The following is a 21017-nucleotide window of genomic DNA, read 5'->3' on the forward strand; positions in this document are numbered from 1 at the left end:
GGCTCTGGTCATCATGCCGTGGAGTACACCTCTGCCCAGATCTAGCTGCAGGTTATCATGAATCAGCTCAGCCTCGCGCAGGGTCCTGGGCTTTGTGGGACCTTGCGGCGTGTGCTGCACTTGCAGTGCATGGAAACCCCCACCCCAGCCCAGAATTCCCCAGCTGGCCCCTGTGGCCTTGTGGCCTCTGGTGGCAATGTGACTCCCCACCTCCCCTGTGGCCTTGGTGAGAAGGTGGCGTTCCCTGTGACAACCAAGCCTGTTGTCAAGAATAGGCAGGCGGTATTCTAGAAAATGGCCTGACTGCTGACCATGAGCGGACAGCAGTCACAAGAAGAATTTTCAGCTTTGAGAATGAGAATCATTCCAGCCCTCAAGCCGTGAGAATCCTGGGCCGACAGCTCAGAAGCACTTTCCTTCTGTCCAGTTTCAGCGAGCATTGCTGGGCCTCTCCTATGTGCCAGGCCTGGGAACACTGCCGTGAGCAGGAAGGGCCTGGCCCTGCGCCCTGGGCACCCGCCCCTGTGATCCCAGAGCGCAGCGTGTGCTGTGAGGGCGAGAACGGAGTGCATCAGAGGGCAGGTGTGGGGCTGCTTTGCGCTGGGACAGAGGGGTCCTCGCCGAGTGTGGCCACCATGCCGTGGACCCACGTCGGGGCAGGGGTGGGTGCGAGCCTTCCCGGCAGGGCAGCCATCAGAGGAAGGATGCATTGGGGGCGCCCCGTGGGGCTTGAAGTTCGCATTTTCTTCTGAGAGCTGTGGGTAGTTCAAGGAAGGACCTGATTCGATGTGAGGCTTCACGAAGACCGTCCCACTGGCATGCGGAGAGCAGAGGACACGACGGGGTGGGCGCGGGAGGAGCCGAGTTTAGCGATGAGAGCTCTTGGCCCCGGCCCGGCCTGTGAATTCCAGCTCAGCATCTGACAAATGTGTGAGTTTTGGTGAAACTTAATACTATCTTAATTTTTAACTGAAAAATAGCCCAGAAATACTTAAACCTTCCTTGAGTTAAGCCTGAAGCAAGCAAGCTTGCTCACTGTCACTTAGAACCGTCGTGAGCTGTCACGGGATGACTTTGTTCCTCGAGTGGCGTGTTTGCCTCAGACCTAGAAACACTGGTGTTTCCTCTTAACTTTCACTGGTGACCGCCGCTCCCAGTAATAAACGTGACCACATTTAAGAGGCACAGCGACAGTAGCTCATCTTGGGCTGTGTGGAAGGCGTCACTTGGGTAATCCCCTCAGTCTTCAGTGAAGGAGAACAGGAAGATTATAGAACAAATAAAACTGGGAAAACGAGAGACGTCCATATGGTTTCATTTTAGAATTGAACTTGAATTTCAGTGCAGCCCATGTCCCGCAGGACACGTGGCTGCCCTGCGCCCCGGGGGAGGTCCCCCCCCATCCGTGGGGACCTTGCTGAAGGGGGGCCTGCGGCAAGGTGGGGGTCATGTCCTGCCCTGACCAAGTAGTCAAGGAAATGGGGGTGTGTGCCCTTCCCCTGCCGCCTTCCCGATTGTCCCTGCTCCGGTGACCGTCCACACGCTCCTGTTATAGAAGCTGTCCCTGGTGGTGCCTGGATTCTCGTTTTAGCTCTGACGTGTGTTGGCAGGATTTCCTTACCTGCAGGCGTGTTCTGTGGGTAGGTGTCCCATGACATCTTGGCCAGAGGCTGTCTGGAGCCCCAGTTGGTGACAGTGCAGGCTGTGTGGGGGTACTGCTGTGATCTGGGCATGGCAGACATGGTGTCCTGGGCTGCCGCAGAGACAGCCTAGGGCTTAGTTGTTACACGGTGGCGCGCTCTCATGCATGTTGTGGGAGGTTCTCAGTGGACTTTCTCTCAGAAACGCCACCTATAGGAATGTTAAGGAAACACAATGTGCCAGCAGTGAAGCTGGGTGGGGGGCAAGAGTGGCCTCCACCACGACCCTCCGCGTGTCCCCGCCCCTTCCCTTTCTCCCTTGGGTTTGGGTCCAGCTCCCAGGAAGTCGGATCGTGCCCAGGAGCCTTGTATGCAGAGCTTTCTGTTGGAGGCATGTGGGCAAGAGCACAGAGTCTCCCTAGAGAACCCCCAGAAGAGGTGGCAGGCGCTGGCACCCTCCGACTTTGCCATCCGAACAAGAGGCTTGTTCAGCCTCATGGTCCTGACTGACATGTGCTGTCTCCAAGCCCAGATCCTTTGTCAAAGTGCGGAGCACACCAGGTCCGCCTTAACACTGTGGGAGTCCGCGATCTGGTGCTCGGAAGTGTGCCCCCTTCCCACAGGACATTGGTGCTGCACCCCCGAGTCGCAGGGGCAGGAAATGTAGCCCGAGAGCCTGTTGGTTGGCATTGCCTAAAAACAGGGGCTTCGTTTGTCGTCTCAAGGCTGCTTTGCTTTGTTTGTTTTGAATGTGCTAAGCTGACTTCTTTCAAGGACCGTCTTTGAGTGATGTCGCTGGTGAGAGACCTCCTGAACACGCAGAAGGAGCCCGTGCCGTGTGGTGCCGGCCGGCCTGTTCTCCCTGGCCGGCGTGCGTGCGTGCGCCCTGCTCCCTGCGGACGTGCTTCCCTGGTGCTGTGGTAGGACCGCCCTGGCTGCAGCATGAAGAGTTCTTCCAGAAGCCAGGAAGTGTTTTCCTCCTCCTGTCTTCAGGCACATTCTGCTCAAAGTAATCACCATTAAATTTTAAGAAACTGAAGCGATATGGTCAGCATTTTCTGCTTCTTGGGTTTTCTGGGGCCGTTGGCCTTTTGGGTCTTTAATTTGTGTGCATTAAAGTGATAACGGCATTGCCAGACAGGCTCCCGGCCCACTCCCCAGTGCCCTGTTGTGCACTGGACTGTTCTGGAAACTCCGCCTGCCCTTCTTGGAGCCACTGTACAGACAGCAATTCAACTTTTTCTTTAGTAGGGAGCCCTGACTTATTTTCCTTTCTAAAACCAAGCAGTTTTCTTTGAGCCAAGATGTGGAAAGGATAAGAGGCTTGCACCTTGCCGTGTGTGTGTGTGTGTGTGTGTGTGTGTGTGTGTGTGTTCAGTGTAGTTCTGCTGCCTCTGTCACACACTGTGATATCACAGACTGAGGTCTGACTTGGCTCAGCAAATATCAAGCCTGCTTCTGTTTTTCTGTCCCACCATTCTTAGCAAGAGGCTTTTATTTTCAAGGTCATCTTCTTGTCCAGGGTGGCTGCTGATGCACCGGCCATCACAGTTTCATCCTAGGCAAGAAATGAAGGAAGAACTAATGGACAGTTAATGCTCATGTGGTAGCTGTCCCTCCGCCTCTTTGGGGACTTTCTGCATGGCCTTCCCATGAGGTTCTGCTCACTTTTCACTGGTCAGTTCCCACCGCAGAGATAGCTGGAAAATAGTCCTTTAGCTGGGACATGGGCACGGAGGAAAAAGTTGGGGGAGGAATAAAGGAAGTGTGTTCAGGTGTGTGCCCCACCTTCTCCCCTTGCTCCAGCAGAAGCCTGCCTGGGCCGCCGTCCGTGCACCCCACCACGCGGCGCACCCCTTCACCTCGCAGCCCCCACGGAACACCCTTCCCTGGCCTTGCCTGTGCAGCTCCTTCTGTGACTCAGCCTCGTGTCATTTAAGGCTGCTGGGAGGTAGGGGCTGCCTCTTGAGAGTAACAGCCCTCAGCTTCCCTCCCACACGAACCCCCAGAGGACACCACCCCTGTTTCCCTTTTGCTGCCACTGAGGACAGAGGACGGCTAGCAGGAGCTCCGTAGATCTGCGAGACAGTGCTGCTCTGTACGGTTTCAGCGCAGTGTCCCGTCCAATTGTTTCCACAACTGTGCCTGAAGTGAAACCCAGCCCGGGGGAACTGAGGGCAGGAGAGCACTTTCCCTTTTGCTCTGGGGCCCTGCAGGCCTTCTCAGGGTGTGGGGGTGCGTGGTGCACCAGGAGCGGGCCCGCTCGGGCCTGGACGGGCCTGGACAGTTTGTGCACAGTTCTCAATCTCTGTCAACTGTGACAGCTTCCCAGGCCCGCTGGCGGGCTTACAGTTCTTTGGGAAGTGGCTGGACGCCAACGTAGCTCGCAGATGTTGGGGGGGGTGGGGACAACAGAGCCGCGCAGCCCGCTGGCGGCCCCTCCCTCACCAACTTGGCCCAGCTGGCTCCCTGCAGGTTTCGTTTTGTGCCTAGTCGCATTTTCCAAATTAGGAAAGTAAGCTGAGCTCGGCCTTGATAAAGCAAGGATGTGATTTGTTGGGCGTTCCCACGCAGTCCCTGTTGTGTTTTGACAAGTGGAACCTTAAAAAAAGAAAAAACGCCAGTAAGGACCATTTATTCTTTGTGGACGTGAACTGGCGGTTTCTGTTGGACGGTTCTCTCTCGGGCTTTGCTGCTGTCTTGGGGTGTATCAGAAGGGAAGGTCTTGAGTGCAGTGTGAGGTGTGTGGGGGGCGGCCTCGTGGTTTGCCCGGAACATTCCTGTTCTCGGCAAGCTCACGCATCCCTGTAGAAGGACAGCCTTGCCACAGACCTTCCATTGGGCGGCTGCGGTGGGGACGCCGTTCTGGCAGGCCCTCCCGGGCTCTGCCTTCAGCTTCTGAAAGCATTTTCTCTGCCAAGTTGAACAAAATTGAACTTGGGCCTTTTTGACAAAAGTTTCCAGAATCCAGAAGATAAACATGCAGAGCTGATTTCTGCTTTGTTTTCTGTTTCTCCGCCCCTTGTGCAGTTCAACAGCTGCTTTGTCCGAAGTCTTTCCTTTCGGCCCCTCTGTTTCCCAGGGCAACGATACCACAGCAGCTTCTCTGGGCTGTCCTCCGAGTACACATATGGAAATAAGAGCAGTGTCCGGAGAAACGGGGTGTCCGGGTTAGTGCCTGTGTTTAGAGCCTTGGGTGCACGGTTCCCTGGCACATTCACTAACAGCAGATGCTAGTTTTTAACTGTTAGTGCATTATTATTGAATTTCGTGTTAAGGTTTAGGCAAAAGACTAAATTTTGCAAATTATTTTTTGCTAATTATTTTGCAGTTTATTGCAGTTTTGCAAATTATCCTTGCATGGAATGCCTCTCCCTGAGCATCACGTCCCGGTGGCTGTCAGAGCCCTCCGTGACCCATCCAAAGTTCCTCATGTCACCTGGATGTCATCCCGCATAGGGTGGGGGTCTGTGACCTGAGGAGGGGCAGGGAGTTTTGAAGAGCAAATGGGACCTTTACTAACTGGGTGGTGACTTCTCTTTCCTGGAGCTCCCGGTGGCTTTGCTCTCGTGCCTGAGTGCCCCGTGCCCCAGGAAAGGAGGGGAAGTATGTACAGACGGGGCGGTGTGGGCCCCCGACTCCAGATCAGGTGACTGTTAGGCAGTTACAGGTCACTGCCCGACTGCCTCCCCGCTCCACCATTTCAGTGATGCCATGAACCCCAGCAGCTTGGCCCAAGGACCCTGGGCTCTGTGGGCAGAGTGTCTCCTGCCTGCTGGGCGGCGCTCAGGGCCGCTGCCAGCAGTGCCATCTCCACCTGAGCCTGTCTTTAGAAAGCATGGACATGGATGGGAACGGCTGAGTCCACGGCTCCCGGGGCCCCCACGAGCGATAGAGCGATGGCGCGATGGCCCTTCCCTCGCCCACCAAACGTTCTCTGACTCTCTGGCCCACTGACCCTGCTAAACACAGTGAAGGTATACCGTCCACAGCCTTACGAGGTGACTCTGTCGTCCTTCGTCGCTGGCGATTCCGCAGCAGCCAGGGGTCAGCTGTGCCCTCCCTCGTCCTGTGGCTTGTGGGTGCTCCAGCGAGAATTTGTCTCTTCCCACCTGTAAGCTGTTTCTGTGCCCTCGCCTCTTTTTTTTTTTTTTTAAGATTTTATTTATTTATTTGACAGAGCTATCACAAGTGGTCAGAGAGGCAGGCGGGGGGGGGGGGGAAGCAGGCTCCCTGCTGAGCAGAGAGCCCGATGCGGGGCTTGATCTCAGGACCCCGAGGTCATGACCCAAGCCGAAGGCACCCCATGCGCTCACCTATTATTGATAGACTTTAAGTTCCAAAAATAGGTTATGGTGACCTTGTCGCGGGCTCTGACATGCATGTGCGCCACGTGCCAGGAGAGCAGAGCGGCCCCAGCAGTGACCGCAAGCCCCGAGCGAGGCCCGTCACCGTGCGTTCCAGGGAGTTCGGCAGTTTCCTGAACATGCCCGAGAACGAGGCTTTCTTGGGGGGAAGAGTCTCTGGCCCTTGAATACACAGGTGTTGGGGCTCTCCCTGCCGCAGAGGACACAGTAACACTGCAGACATGAGCAGGAGTCCTCAGAGGGACACCCCAGAAACGACCCCGAACCCCCCGTGGCTGGATTTGGTCAGAGTCTTGCTCCCGAGAAAGGGGGTGAAATGATTCTGGAGGGACCAGGAACCCCAAGGCGCCTCCTTGGCGGCCTCTTGCAGGGGTTGCCCAGGACTGCTGTGAGTGGGCCCCACTTAGCAGCCGCTGGAAGACGACGGCACGTCATCACGGCTGCTCCCTGCGGGCAGGGGTCTCCCACGCTGTCTCTGCTCGGGGATCCTCAGCTGGGGGCTAAACCTCCATTTTTACCAAGGACCCCCGGCTTTGACCAGGCCTTTGGCTGCATTTCTAACCAAGTTTTGGAGTGTACCAGAGAGGCTGGAGTATTCTGCAGTCTTTTTCTTTCTTTTTTTTTCTGTAAAAGTAGTTTTGGCCTGACTGTAAAACTATATTATTTTTTAAGAAAATAGATCATAGAAAAATACCTAATGAAGAAAGCAGGGGCTCGTGGGTGGCTCAGTCAGAGAAGCATCTGCTTTCGGCTCAGGTCATGGTCTCAGGGTCCTAGGATCAAGTCCCACATCGGACTCCCTGCTCGGCGTGGGGCCTGCTTCCCCCCATCCCTCTAACCCTCCTCCTCCTTGTGTGTGCACACGCGTTCTCTCTCTCTCTCTCTTTGTCTCTCAAATAAATAAATAAAAATCTTCAAAGAAGAAAACCAAGTTAACTTCTAAACAAGCATTATTTTAAGTTGCCGTATTTCATTCCCACGCCCATGTAGCTGCTGCACTGACCAGAGCTGAGCGTGCGGAAAGCACCATGACAGTCCGCTTCCTTTTGCTCTTCCTGGTTCGAGCTTGTATTTTGATTCCTGCCCTGTTGGTCCACCTGTGTTGTGCACCCCTCCACCAATGGCCCCCAGCTTCGCGGTGAGGTTGTCCTCACAGCCTGACGAGCCCCCGTGGCTGCAGCCTGCCTCCTGCAGTTTTGGCTGTTCTAGCAAAGTGTATGAAATTGTTAGTAAAATTCGATCTTTTAGGCTTAAAAAAATAATAATAAGATTGTCAGAATCCCTTGATTTGGGGATTGGATATGTAAGTTTTTAAAAACCTTGTCCTGGACAGTCTTATTTTCCTCCCAAGTTCTTACAGAAGTCCAAGCTTCCGGCCCTCTCGCTTTCTAACTGCAGACGTAGGTATGTGGGAGCCGCTGTGGGCTGCGTTGAGGACAGCTGCCTCCTGGCCTCCCCCTGGAACACAGGGCTAGAGCCCCCGGACTAGAGGGGCCCTGCGGGTGGTCTGTGGAGTCCTGTTCCGTGGGCCTCCTGGCCTTGCCTTCAGACCTAGAGGCCTGGCCATGTTGCCACGTTCCTCCCCCTAGATCCGGGCACAAGGGCAGATCTGGGCCAGGATTAATTCTCCACAAGTTTTCTGGAAGACCTGTCATGTCTTGCAAAATCCAAAGGACTCGTTATCAAGTATTTGTTCTCCAATTCTTGACTGTTTCATTACTTCTTCTTTTTTTTTAAGATTTTATTTATTTATTTGACAGAGAGATCACAAGTAGACAGAAAGGCAGGCAGGGTGGGGGGGGAAGCAGGCTGCCTGCTGAGCAGAGAGCCCCGATGCAGGACTCGATCCCAGGACATGGAGATCATGACCTGAGCCGAAGGCAGTGGCTTAACCCACTGAGCCACCCAGGCACCTGACTGTTTCATTAATTAAAGGACCCGGTAACAATGTCAAAATAATATTTGGATAGGAGACGGGGGTTCCTGGAAGGCCCCCCCAATCCAAGGCTCTTTCGTCCTTCTTCCTCGCTCTCTCTGCTCATGAGAACGCCGGCGTGCTGTTGGCTACTTGCTGTGTGCCAGGCCTTGCGCTTGGGGTCCTCGCTGCATCTGGGCTCGGAGACTTCCAGGTCCCCCCACACTGTCCCCACAGCCCGTTCTCCAGCCCGGCCTGGTCAGCTCCAGATCCCACACCATTCACCATGACTCTAAGCCCTCTGGTCTCTGCATTTGATCTGTCACCATCACACTTGTCCATGGGGCAGTGGTTAGTGTGTGGTATGCTGGGTGCTATGTGTGCTTCTAGTCACTTCGCTTTCTGTTCCCGTTTACGTCCCGAAGAACCCTGTGCGCTGTGCTCTGTAGTTACACAGTGCTTCTTGATGAGGAGAGCAGGCTGATGCACAGTGATGAGATGTATCCTTCCAAGAATGTTTGCCCCTAACCACATACCGTAGTCTGTTCAGCAGTTCTTTGCTGTAGGGAGCTCTTTGGCTGTTTACAGTTAGGTTATAGTTTTGGTTTTTGTAACCAAGGTCAGAGTAACAAGGGCAAAGTTGATCTTTTTTTTCTGCATGTAACAGTCTTAACGTAAGCTGATAGAGCAGTTCCCAGCTTTTTTCTATTACATCGTTGTGTTACCCTGTATCCGTTTTATGGCCCACGGTGGCTGCTGCAGCTCCTGCCGTCACACTCACACTTTGGCCATTGGGAAGAGGAAGAGGTGAAGAAGATACTCTGTTCCGCCTGAGGGCATGAGTGTTAACATCTCATTGACCAGCACAGTCTCTTGGTGCAGTAGAGGCAGAGAAGCGTTTTGTTTAGGCAGACGGCTGCGTGCGTAGCTGTTCACTGTTGGAGCAGGAGGATGTGTGTCCAGCAAAATAGCCATAGTCTGCCTTTTGGCCACACACATGTGTCCCTTCTTCCAAAATAAAAACACTCCTTCCCGTCATCAGAGGAAGCTGCCCAAGTCCCACTCGGTGACTGGACCCCGTAAAATGCAGGGTCTCCGGTGATGAGCGCGTCTCTCATCAGGGCGTTCCAGGTGGTCCCTCTGTGGAATACTGAGGCGAGTAGAAGGCAGGAGAAAGCAATCCCAGCTCCCCGCGGGAAAAGAGAAGAACAGGAACCACCCTCACTGGTCACAAAAGCATGACCCTGCAAGGCCATTGCTGGGTCTGCATTCTGGAAAGATCTCTGCCTACCAGCCTCCCTGGCCTCGTCAGAAGAGGGCCGTGGAGATGATGTGCTTCCTAGCAGCCCGTCCCACCTAGTGCAGGAACCACAGCAGGGACCTCTGGAGGCAGGTGTCATTCTTGAAAACTGGTCTTTTGTTTACCGTTGTCTGGTGTGGGCCCTCTCTGCCGGTCTCCCATGAGTGGGGGCTTCCTTGAGGCTCCCCAAAGCCATAGGCTTGCCAGGCTGGCTCCTGTTCTCTAGCCAGATGGCAGCTGCTTGAAGAGGACATAGCACCCCCTCCTGCAGCCCATTGCGTTGGGTCACTGCAAGCCACATCAGAATCCCCGTACATCTGGTCCCAGTGGCAGGCTCTGTCCACACCAGGCCTGCAGTCACATGCTGCCAGGAAGGGTGAACAGATTGCTGCCCTTGATGCTCTCGTCAGGGGTGAGGACCCCTTACCCAGCCAGCTTGTAGCAAACACTGGGTTCTCTGATGTTCATGAAGTTGATACAAAAGCCACAGGTCTGGTCCTGGGATCCCATGCCTTCTTCCCTGTAGCTTCCTGAGAAGGATTCCTCTGTAGAAGAACTCTTGTTCTGATGTGAACCTCTTGGCCAGAGCCACCAAAATTTTCTGTGTCTTTTCAGGAGACGTTTTCCAGTCTCATCCAGCCTTCCTTCTCGAGTTTTCTTTCCTTTGTACGTCTCATTGTCCAGGTTTCTTGTTTTTCCCTGGAGGTGACTTTTGGGGCCCTCACTCCATAGGCAGCAGGTGCCTTTATCTTAGGAGACAAGGGGTCTGCCTTCTGCTCCAGGTCATCTGTTTCTCTGAGACCGCCCCCCGATTGTTTGGTTCCTGTCTTCCTGTAAGAGATGCTCCCCAAGTGTCTGTTCTTTCCTGGCTTTCCATCTACACATAAGAGCTAGGTCCTCCCACGGACGGCTGCTGCACCTGCCAGGGTGGTCTGCTGGCTGGTTCCTTGTCCGGTGGGCTTCCCCGGGAGCAGAACACAAATGCCCGTCTGCAGCCTTCGTCCTGGACTGTCGTCCGCTGGAGGTTGTTGGGAAGGTTGGGGGAGGCGTGGCTGGTGTGCAGAATTTCAGGCTCCGTAGTCAGTGCGGGATGTCTTCCCCATTCATTCATTGTGCGGGCCCAGGCCCATCCGCTCTGCCGGACGCAGTGCGATGGGCTGCAGGCGGGGGAGCTATTACAGCTTTAGAGGGGAACGCTCTGTTGCCTTAATTTTTTAAATGTTTCTGGAAAGTTTCACATGGAGTTCTTTCTCTCTCTGCCTGTTTCCCGCGTCGAGATTGAAGATCCCTGTACTTGTATCTGCATCGGTAAAGATTAGAGGAGCCCTTTTGTGTCCCACAGTGTCCCGGCTGGTAGGGCCAGGGGTGGGGTTCCATTTTAAGGACCAGGTGGAAGCAACAGTAAGCGGCCACCCCAGTCACCCCTGAAAACCTTAGGCTTCTTCGTGCTGAGCAGAGCCAGAACCAGCCTCTGGGCCATGATCTTTGACCTGCTGCTGAAGACGGCAGCTTTGCGTGGCTGCAGGGCTGCCGCAGTTTGGCCCAATCTCTAGGAGCCTTTGGCCTCCACGTGGCCCCGGGAACTGCGCAAGCCTCGGGCAGACCCTGAGCGCGGGAGCTGTGGGGCACGGACATTTTTTCACAGGAGCCTGAGGGACATGTAATTCGCAGAGCTGACAACTAACCCACTTAAGTTGTCCAGTTCAGTGGTTCTCTCTCTGTTGACAGTTCTGCAGCTCGCACCAACATGGATTTTAGAACATCTCTCTGTCACCCGTGAAAGCCAGCTCCCCCCGCCCCAGCCCTGCACCAGCACCCAGTTCCTCTCTGTTGTAGGTGAGGGCCAGCGTGCTGCAGGGGAATCGGAAGGACGGTCCCTCCCAGGGTGGGCGCATGCTGCTCGGGGACGTGCTGCAGGCTGGGGCGGAACACGCGCACACATGCACACACGCCCACACACGCTCCTCTGTCGCCGCGATCCCCAGCGCTGACGGCGGGGCACCGTGTGCAGTTGGGGTCAGGTCGAACGTGGAGCGCCTCCCAGAGAATAGCTTTAATTGCAAAACATGCTCATTAAAACACCAACCACGGCCCAAAACCGGAATGGAAATATTATAGGGAGAGAAGTAATTGGTGAACCCGGGAGCACCCTGGGGAGATGTATGTTTAAAATTAAGTAGCTTCCTGGTGTTTCTCCTCCTAGGTAGGAAACAGTTTGCCTCGGGGTAATTTCTGGAAGAGTGGGTCAGGAGCTGCTTTTGAAATAGCTGTTGCAGTAAATAATAAGAAAATGTTTATTGTTAAACCTTAATTGGGGATGACTCTTACAGTAGGAAATTGCGTGTTTGAATCCATTATAGACGGTGTTTGACTTCGCCACTAATTTGCTAACCCAAATCCCTGACCTACAAAATGTTGTGTTTTGTTTTACTAAAAACTCCACAGGTATGCATGTATTACCTGGAATCTTTGTTTTTTAAACTGGAAGGTGTCTAGGAGGTCATTTCGTGTGTTCAGAGCCTCCCCTTTTGTTAGCTAAGAACGGAACCATGGAGGTTGGGGCACTGAACTCAGGAGCGGTTCACAGCCCCTGCCTTCCTACAGGCTGTGTCCCTGATTCTCAGTTCCCATCCTGACACCTCGCCTTTGTGGGGGGCTCAGAAGCCCTCCCTGGGCACGTAGCTCACTTCCCAAGAATTGCCCTGGGGTCTGGGAGCGATGCAGCCCTGGGCCGGCCGGGCTGCCTGGAGCCTGGCTTCCCCACCCCCACTCCCAGGATCCTGTGGCAACTCTTGTCTTCACCCACAGCCCTGTTTCCTGACGTTCCACTCTGCCTTGTGACCTGTCCTAGGCCAGAAGCCACATCCTCTTTCTGGTTGCCCTGATGGTGGTAGGGGGTGCTGTGAGTGCGCCCTCGTGCGGGGGCTTTCACAGCACGGCCGGCACAATGCCGGGCCCTCCAGGCAGGTAGCGGAGTGGAGTTTATTGTGTCCGTTCGCAGCTGCCAAAGGAAGAGACAAATGGTTAAGGACGGAATCACTGCCTTTAAATATTCGTCGTTCTTAATTCTATGTATGACACTGTGGCACAGGGCTGCGTGCATGGTTAGGTGTGTTCACGTGTGTGCGCACGTGTGTGTGTGTGTGTGTGTGTGCGCGTGCGCGCACAGGTATGTGTGTGCGTGGAGCCTTCAGCCAGATTCCCCGTTGCAAATTCTTTCCTTCCTCCTCTGGTTCGGGAACGGCAGCCGTCCTCGGGCGTGAGCTGGGACGAATGTTGGCTCCTTGCCCTCCAGGTCTGGAGAGTCCGGAGACCTCAGAGAGCATCGTAGGCAAGTGTGTGATGTAACTTTCTAGCCAAAATACTAACGAAGGAGGTTTCTGTTGGGTTGTGGGAAAACAAAGGAAAGTGGAAGCAACATCAAACGTCTTTTAACCATGGCTTACAAGAGGAAAATTGCAGAATGTGTTTGGATGGCCGCAGGTGGCCTTACGCAGAACAGGGGCCGGGGGGTGATGTGGACACGACAGGGCGGACACCCCACCCCCGCCCTGATGTGCTGGTGTTTGGACCGCATCTCCCAGAACTGAAATGGTGTCAGAATCTCTTTGTTGTGGTTCTGGGTTTGGAAATACAAAGCTGGTGCCCGTGGGTCAGACAGCGGCCTGGTGCTCTGCTCCCTGCCTTTGCGGAGATGGCCAGTCCCCGTGCTTGGGCATCTCTGGAAGAATGAGTACTGGCCAGTCGAGCCAGTTTGAGTTACTGACTTCCCCTGGGAGGTTCGGGCGGCCCGGCTGTTGGAGCAGACGCCAGCGTGTGCTGCTGAGTCATTCCAGGAGCAGGGGCTTCCCGAGGGGAAAGCTTGCCCACTGTAGACGGTCACTGCCTCTCGTGGGCCCAGAACCTATTTTGACCTGCTCTTAAGTCAGGTTTTTAAAAAACAATTTGACGAAGAGGAAAATTCAAATGAAGAGGGTGAATGCTGTATCCCCCAGAGTGTGGAGGTGTCCCTGCCGCGTAAATCATGCTGCTGAGTTAACACAGGCAGGAGCGGGCACGCAGCCTGTTTGAACACCCGGCGTGCTCTGAACACCTTTTGGGAATGGTGGGGAGCGCACAGATGGTGGGAGTGGACACACGTCCCGTCCGTCCCCCAGCCACACCCCCCTTGTCTTTTTTTTTTTTTATAAAGATTTTATTTATTTACTTGACAGACAGATCACAAGTAGGCAGAGAGGCAGGCAGAGAGAGAGGGAAACAGGCTCCCCGCTGAGCAGAGAGCCCGATGTGGGGCTCTATCCCAGGACACCGGGATCATGACCTGAGCCGAAGGCAGAGGCTTCAACCCACTGAGCCACCCAGGCGCCCCCACACCCCCCTTGTCTTACAAAGAGCTTTTTCTGAGCAGCTGATACAGGCAGGACTGTCCTCTCTGCTCTCATTTGGGTTTGCATTTCTGTTTGTAACTAAAGTTGCAGTTGGCAACCTGTTGATGACTTGTGCGTCTGGAAGTCAGGTGTGCTGTATACTTAACGTCCAGATTTTACGCAGACGTTTCTTGGAGGGTAGGTGACCTTGGTTTGGTGTGGCGCGTGCAGGGTGTGGCTGGGTGTGTGCGGCCGCCCGCCCGCAGAGGCCCAGAGCTGAGAGCGGGTGGCGCGGGGAGTCATGGGCCGTTCCTCTGCGGGGTGCCCGCCGGCCTGGCTAGGGTGGTACCACCCCGTGGTCCCGCTCCAGAGCTTCTGGCGGCGCAGCCTGTATTTATGCTTGCTGCTGAGCGGCGACCATGGTGGTTCAGCTTCCCAACGAGCGTTCTTTGCGAGCTTGTGAGTCCCGCTCAGGTACCCCTGCAGCCACCCCAGTGGACAGGAGGTGGCAGCATGTCTGAGCCTCTCCTGGGGCCCTGCCGGGTTCCTACCTCTATCTGCACGTGTGCAGGAAATGAAAAACCCGTATTGGTGTCCGCAAGTGTCCCAGATCGGACTTTGGCTTCACTCCACGAACCCAGAGTGATGCCGGGGTTCTGGGACGTCAGGCGACCCCACCATCAGGTGAACCAGAACATTCTGCGGCCGCCTGGTGGCCGTACCCCTGTCTCCCTGCGCTGACACGCACTCTCCTTGTTGCAGGTGCACTTTCCGATTCCCCAGCACAGCCATAAAGATCCAGTTCACGTCGCTGTACCGGCCGGAGGAGGCCCCAGCGTCTCCCCTCCGGCCCCTCTACCCGCAGATATCCCCTCTGAAGATTCACATTCCGGAGCCGGATCTCCGCAGCTTGGTCAGCCCCGTCCCGTCCCCAACCGGCACCATCAGGTAAGTGCCCCCCCACCCCCACCCCCCACCAAGCCCCGGGGTCCCCCTGCTCTGGCCGTCTGTGTGAGAAGCAGGAGGGGGACACAGGCGTTCCAAGTCTTGGACAGCGCCCAGTAGATCTCTGGAAAACTGCAAGGCTTGGAGATTTTGAAACTATTTTAAGTGCATCAAGGGACCCAACGCCTTAAATCTCTGGAGAGTTCTCTCCCGGACTGGAGTCCCTGCTGTACGAATCACTTGTTCAGTCTGCCGCTCTGGGTCTCGGGAGCTTTCTCGAGAAGCAGCACAGGTATGGTTGCTCTAAAGATACAGACAGCACTTTCACCTGCGCACAGCAGGACTTGAACTGTGTTTTTCTAAACCTCATTTATGAAGTTTTAGGACTTGAACTAGAGTCAGAAGGAGAGAAAGTCCTCAGATGTTCTCGTCCTCGGTGTGGTGTACAGAGAGTCCTCGGGGGAGGGTTTTGGGGAGATCCCCGTAGAGAGGGGCTAGCCGGGCTCTCGACTTCGTGTCCCGCCCACTCTCCATGTGGTGCTGTTGCTGGTGTCACGGCTCCGGCCTCGGCACCGGCAGCCTGCCCATGGCTGCTGCGTCCTTGGTGTGAATGTCAGACCTGGAAAAGGCAGGTCGTGTCTGAGTCTGGTTTTGCCCCCACATACCTCCTGCAGGGGTCTCGGTCTTCAGGGGTGTCTCCAAGCCACGCCTAGAGACCTGCTGCTGCTCGGGTGAGAGTTTTGCTGTGCCTACGGCCATCTGGTCAGATGCCATGCCGTCCCTCACTAAGGGACGCTCTGGTGGCCCTCATGTTCTAGAACCATGTGTCCCTTGGTCTTTCTGGAACAGTCGTGCCTCACCGCACATCCTGTTCTCTCGCTAGGACACGTAGCTGACACACTGGGAACAGCTTGCGTTGGAGTCCAGGTCCCAAAGAGCCAGGGACAAGGTGTGTCTCCCTCTTAGGGAGGGAGTGACAGTGTTGATCATGGTGTGGCCTGGAGCTCAAGCCTGGGCCCCTGGTTCTGGTTCTGGCCGTGTATCTATGGGAGAGCCAGGGGCCTCCTTGGGCCTTGTTTTCCTTGTCGTGAGCCCAGAGGCAGATGTCCTGGCTCTGGGAAATGGGGACGAGCAGCAGCGTCCTGCGAGCCACATGTACGTGAGGTCCTGTGCTCGGCACCAAGCTGGCAGCATTGCTCACTTCAGGTTCCTAGAATGACTCTGCTCTAAAGCCCCGCGTGGAACATGTAATCTCGTTCCAAATGGCGAGCTAGAACTTCTTGTAGAGCGGGAGTTTCATGCTCATGTGAAAATATCCCTGCACTTAGTATTTGTGATGTATCCACAGATAGGAAATGACAGGCGGGGAGATGAGGTGGCCCCAGCGGATGAGGCTCTGGCTCTTCCTCGCACAGCTGATGGGCCGCTCCGGACCGGGCAGCTCACCGGAGCGGGAGGTCCTGGCCGGATCTTGTGCACAAGCGCTCAGGGCATCACTGTCCCTAACAGCCGCGAGGCGGGAGCCCCTGGGGGTCAGACGTGTGCAGTCACGGTGGAATGTTATTTGGCCATAAAAAGGGATGAAGCGCTGACACGTGGCGGAGCTGTCCCGTGGGAACATGATGCGGAGTGAGGGCGGCCAGGGCAGACAGCCGCCACCGTTAGGACACCGTTGACAGGAAACGCCTGGAACAGGCGGGCAGCTGCGGGGCTGGGGTTGGAGGGTGGGCTCGCCAGCTGCTGCGATGTTTGTTTCTGCGGCGATGATGGAAATGCCATGCACCGAGACAGTGGGGACGGCCGCTGACTCCGTGAGTACCCCAGAAATGCGGGGCTGTGCCCTAATGCGGGACTTCCCTCTCAGCGCAGCTGACACGAAACCAGGCCTGCCCTGACACCTTTGTCCAGGAGTGGCCTAAAGCCGTGGCGGGTGCAGTGACCAGCGGCGTGCCATGCCCGTGCTGCTGGCTGCTCGCGGCTGGTCCTGGGTGGCTGAGGGCACCTGGGGGGCCCAGGCCATCAGCTTATGATCCAGCCCAGTAGACGCTTTCTAAGAAAGAAGAATGTGTTGGTTTTTTACCTGGAGGGCTGCAGAAAGTAAATCTGTCTCCCAGGAATAATCCAAGTCCAAACGGTGGCCACTGGGTTACGATACTCAAGCCAGGCGTTGTGGTCTGGACGTCACTTTTGTGTCAGAAGGAGGCGTGAGCTGGAAGCGGTCAAGGGAAGTGTGGACGCTGCTGTTGGGGTTGAGCCCGCGTGGCTGGAGCTGTGCTGAGCCTTCGGGGAAGCGAGGGGCCAGGCCCTAGCCTGCTTTGTGGGGGTGCTGTGTCCTGCCCAACCCCCCTTCTCCTTTCCATCTGGCAGAAGATTTGGGGAGAAAGTAGCCACTGTGGGACTGGCTCTCTCTCCCCCCTTCTGGCCTTTAAATATCCAAGAAAGGACCTCTGTTTACATCCGTTTATCTTAGCGCTGTGGAATCCACTTGAGTGTTTAGAAACCTCAGGGGCCCTTGTGGTTTCACTTGCCAAGATCTGTTCATCTTCTGGGCGGTTGCAGGGGTGGGGCCATGTGTTTACAAACACCCGCCCCCTCCTCCACCCTGGACGCCCCCCAACTCCCCACCCCGCAGTGCTGGAGGAGGGGCCCAGGGCAGAGGGGGTGGGGCTGGCCCCCTGCGAGGCCTGCCTGCTGCAGCTGTCCTCCCCTTCCTGTCCCTTCGGACTAGACAGCGGCGGGAGGGGAGGGAGCCCCTTTTCCTAGTTTGGTGTGCCTGCGTCCTGCTCTCGCCATTGGCCAGCTCACCGGCGCCGCCTAGGGGCCTCGGTCTGGGTCGCTTTCCTGCCGGAACCTGGTTTCTCCAGCACCCTGGCCTGAGCCCCCGTCCCCTCCAGGGTTTTCTGAGTGGCTGTCCCTGGAGGAACAATCCCGGGAGGAACTTTCTGGAGAACAAACAGCCCCGCCCCGTGCTGCGGCCCCACCCACCTTCCTTTTAGTTTGGCCTTTTCCTGCTTCCCTGGCAGGCCAGGGGGTGTGGCCCGCCTGCGGTTGGATTTGTGTTTTGGTTTTGGGTGTTTGTGTGTGTGTGTGAGTGTGTGTTTGAGTGTGTGTGCATGTGTGTGTGTGTGTGTGTGTGTGCACGCACACTGATGTACTCCACCCACAAAATGAATGAATGCTCTTTGAAATAAATCTGCTGTCTCCAGCAGCATTTTGTTGACTTTTTTCTTTTTTTGCAAAAAGTGGTGTAAAAGGAAGAAAAAAATCAGTTCATCATTTTTTGGGTTTTACAAAGTGAGACCCCAATCTGTAAAGAGCTCTTGGAGCCGGGAGTTTCAGGGACATGGAAATGAAGGCAGAAGGGGCGGGGGCGGAGCTCGTCTTCGCAAGAGCCTGACTTTACAAGTGGTTTCTTTCTTTTTTTTTTTTTTAAAGATTTTATTTATTTATTCGACAGAGAGAAATCACAAGCAGATGGAGAGGCAGGCAGAGAGAGAGAGATAGAGGGAAGCAGGCTCCCCGCTGAGCAGAGAGCCCGATGCGGGACTCGATCCCAGGACCCCGAGATCATGACCTGAGCCGAAGGCAGTGGCTTAACCCACTGAGCCACCCAGGCGCCCCTACAAGCGGTTTCTTTAAGAAGCTTTTCCTTTCCTTGATTTTTTCAAGGTGTAGAGCTCAAAAACCTCAGTAATGTGTGTTGTGACTCTGGCAAAATCTAGGCCACCGACTTCAAACTGAAACCACCCTTGACTGTGGTCTTCAGGCAGCCCACCCCGTCGGTGGTTGGAGCTCGGCCACCTTCCCTTCCCTGAGATCCATCCCGTCCCGTCCGTTGGGGAGAAGAGCTTGCGTTTTTCCAGCCAACGGGGGCCCTTTCTTGGGGTGATGTTTCCTGTGTCACAGCTCCCAGCCCTGCCTCCAGACGCCTCCTCTGTCATGCCAACAGGGCCTTTGCCTGCTGATGCATCCGTTGCTCCAGGGACCCCAGTGTCTGAGGCTCACTTGGGGGCCACTTTCCTCTCTGGCACCTCTCCTGTGGGCCTCGCACCCCGACCTTGCCCTTGCCCTTCCCAAACTCCAAGAAATAAAAATTGGATCATCCGTACAGAAAAGCGGGCCCCCGCCTTCTCTCTATTTTCCCTTCTGCCAAATCTGTGCCAGAATGTATTTTGGCTCTGAAATGTTGAGAGAAAGTTCTTACCTTCACGGAGTAGCCGTTTTCTGGTTCTTGGCCACATCTCACGGGGGCCCTTTGAAGGTTCCTGCTTTGAGTGTTCTTGGCCATGCCTTGTGGGTGACGCCCAGCCTGTGGGCACTGCTGCTCGGCGTGGGCCCGTGAGCCCGCGATACCGGGCCTTTCCCAGGCCCCACACTCTGGGAAGCAGGAAGAACCTGGAGTGCGGGGGCTGGGGGACATCCCCCCAAGGTCTGCCCCAGACAGGCTGCCCCTCAAGGTCTGTGTGCCTGGCGGCACCTGGGCTGACCAGCAGCTCGGGCCAGCGTGTGGACCGCTGTGCACGGGGCAGAATGCGTTGCAGAAACGTGTTGGGCTTTTGAAATAGCTTCCCAGGATTTCGCAGCATCACATTTATCATAAGCATTCCTAAGAGAGGCCTCCGAAGCTGGCCTCTGGCTCTTCTTTCCCTGTTCTTTCATTCTTTCCAGGTTACAGAATTACTGTGTGAGCATCACACACAACTCAAACATTCCCGAGAATGAAGCTCGCGGAGTGCACCATTCCCAGGACCGGCTCAGTGCCCTCTCCCGACCCCTTGTCTCAAAGGGCTGCTGCTGTGGGCTTCTCCTTCCCTTGTCACCACACTACAGGGGCTGGGATTTGCTTCCTGCGTCCCCACAAGGGGACCCAGGGGCTGTTTCCAGGGTCCTGCCCTCAGGGGCAGCCCTCCCGAAACATCTGCCTACATGTCTTCCACAGGGGCAATGGATTCTCAGATTTGGTTATTTTGTTGAAGATAAACTCTGGGAGGGTCAGAGCTGCGGGAATCGAGGAACAGTGCTCAGGAGAGGAACTGGGACACTTATTTTAGAGAACAAAAACATTCTAATCTTCAGAAAAGGTCGAAAGGCGTGAATGAGAAACAGAATTACCACGCAGCTCTGTGTCTTCATGGGACGTATGATCTTCTGCTTGAAAAGTCTGTTTGCTCAGGCGCCATTGAGGAGCTGATTCTGTTTCTTGACTAAAAATTAATAATCTAATGAAAATCTCAGTAGCACTCCACAAAAAAGACCGAGCTTCCAGAAAACCATCTGGATGATCGCTGAAGCGGTGGTATGGGGCTCACGGAGGGTTCCCGGTGGCCACTCTAGGGGCTGGGGCGGGAAGCGGGGCACGGGGGCCGTGGTTCTCTGCATGACGGCCAGGAACGGTCCCGGGAGGGGGGAGGTCCTGACTGCGCCTTCCAGACTTCAGCCCAGCCTCTTCTTCCAGCTCCCACACCTGCGTGGTCCCAGGCGCCCACTGGGATCACCCACTGATCTCAGCTATGCGGTTCGAATGCGGGGAGGCTGGCACGGGAAGAAAATGCCCACAGTCCCAGGGCAGACCAGGCGGGCCGGCATCTGAGTGGGGGTCCAGGCCTGGTGGAGCCTGGGGCGGCCTGGAGGGGGGGCAGTGGGACGCCGTGGGAAAGGCCACAGGGACGGAATTGGCTGGCCTGCCTTCTTTCCCACTGGTTTTTCTCAGCATGAATTCTTACCGTCAGAGTGAGACCTAGAAACACCTTTTCCCATCAGGTTGCTCCTTCTTTTCCAGAATCTGTCAACATAGGGTGCAGAGTCAAGGCCAGGCGTGACCCGCGTGGTCACAGAGGTCCCGTGCTGGGCCCGGCAGTCCCAGAGCCAGCTTGGGTTTGCCCCAGCCCAGAGAGCTGCTGGCAGGACAGGCCAGCCCAAGCAGCCACCCCCCGAGACCATGAACCTGTCTTGCCTGAAACAAAAATGTGACTTCAGAGCTGGTTTCCCAGAAAAGCGGGAGTCAGTGACCAATGGTTGTAAGTGCACGTTCTGCTGCATTTCCACCTAGAATCCTGAATTAGGAAGAACAGGCACTCGTGTGGTGTGATGTCTGGTAGGCAGCAGCTGCTCAGGTTCTGCTCCTTCCCCATGTGCCCAGATGCAGATTCCCTCGGCGCCCCGACAAAGTGAGCAGTTCTTTGGTAAGCCTGGCTGGCTCAGTCAGTAGAGTCTGCAACTTTTGATCTCAGGGTCATGAGTTCAAGCCCCACATTGGGCATGGAGTCTACTCCAAAAAAAAAATCTTTTTTCCAGCTTTTGCTAGTAGGGAGGGAGATTTCCAGCATGGTGGGATACATCTCTGTATGGAACATCGAGTGTCTTGGTTGGTCCCTGAGCCCATTGAGCCCCCATCTCACACCTGCCCCTTGGAGGCCCATCTTGGAGCTGAGCTCATGTGGCTTCTCGCTTTCATCCGAGGCAGTGCGACATCACGGCCACCGG

General features: G+C 55.6%; 1 protein-coding gene across 1 annotated transcript in view; it reads left to right on the forward strand.

Annotated features, from left to right (window-relative positions):
• The window catches only part of FOXK1 (forkhead box K1), a 63015-nt gene that overhangs the window by 27907 nt on the left and 14091 nt on the right, over positions 1-21017 (forward strand). The window contains exon 2 of the mRNA XM_082712654.1: positions 14352-14537. Within this exon, the coding sequence (XP_082568780.1) occupies positions 14352-14537 (186 nt within the window). The remainder of the gene's footprint in view (positions 1-14351; positions 14538-21017) is intronic.

Source organism: Mustela nivalis (assembly GCF_964662115.1).
Source record: "Mustela nivalis genome assembly, chromosome: 19".
In the NCBI taxonomy this organism is placed as follows: domain Eukaryota; kingdom Metazoa; phylum Chordata; class Mammalia; order Carnivora; family Mustelidae; genus Mustela; species Mustela nivalis.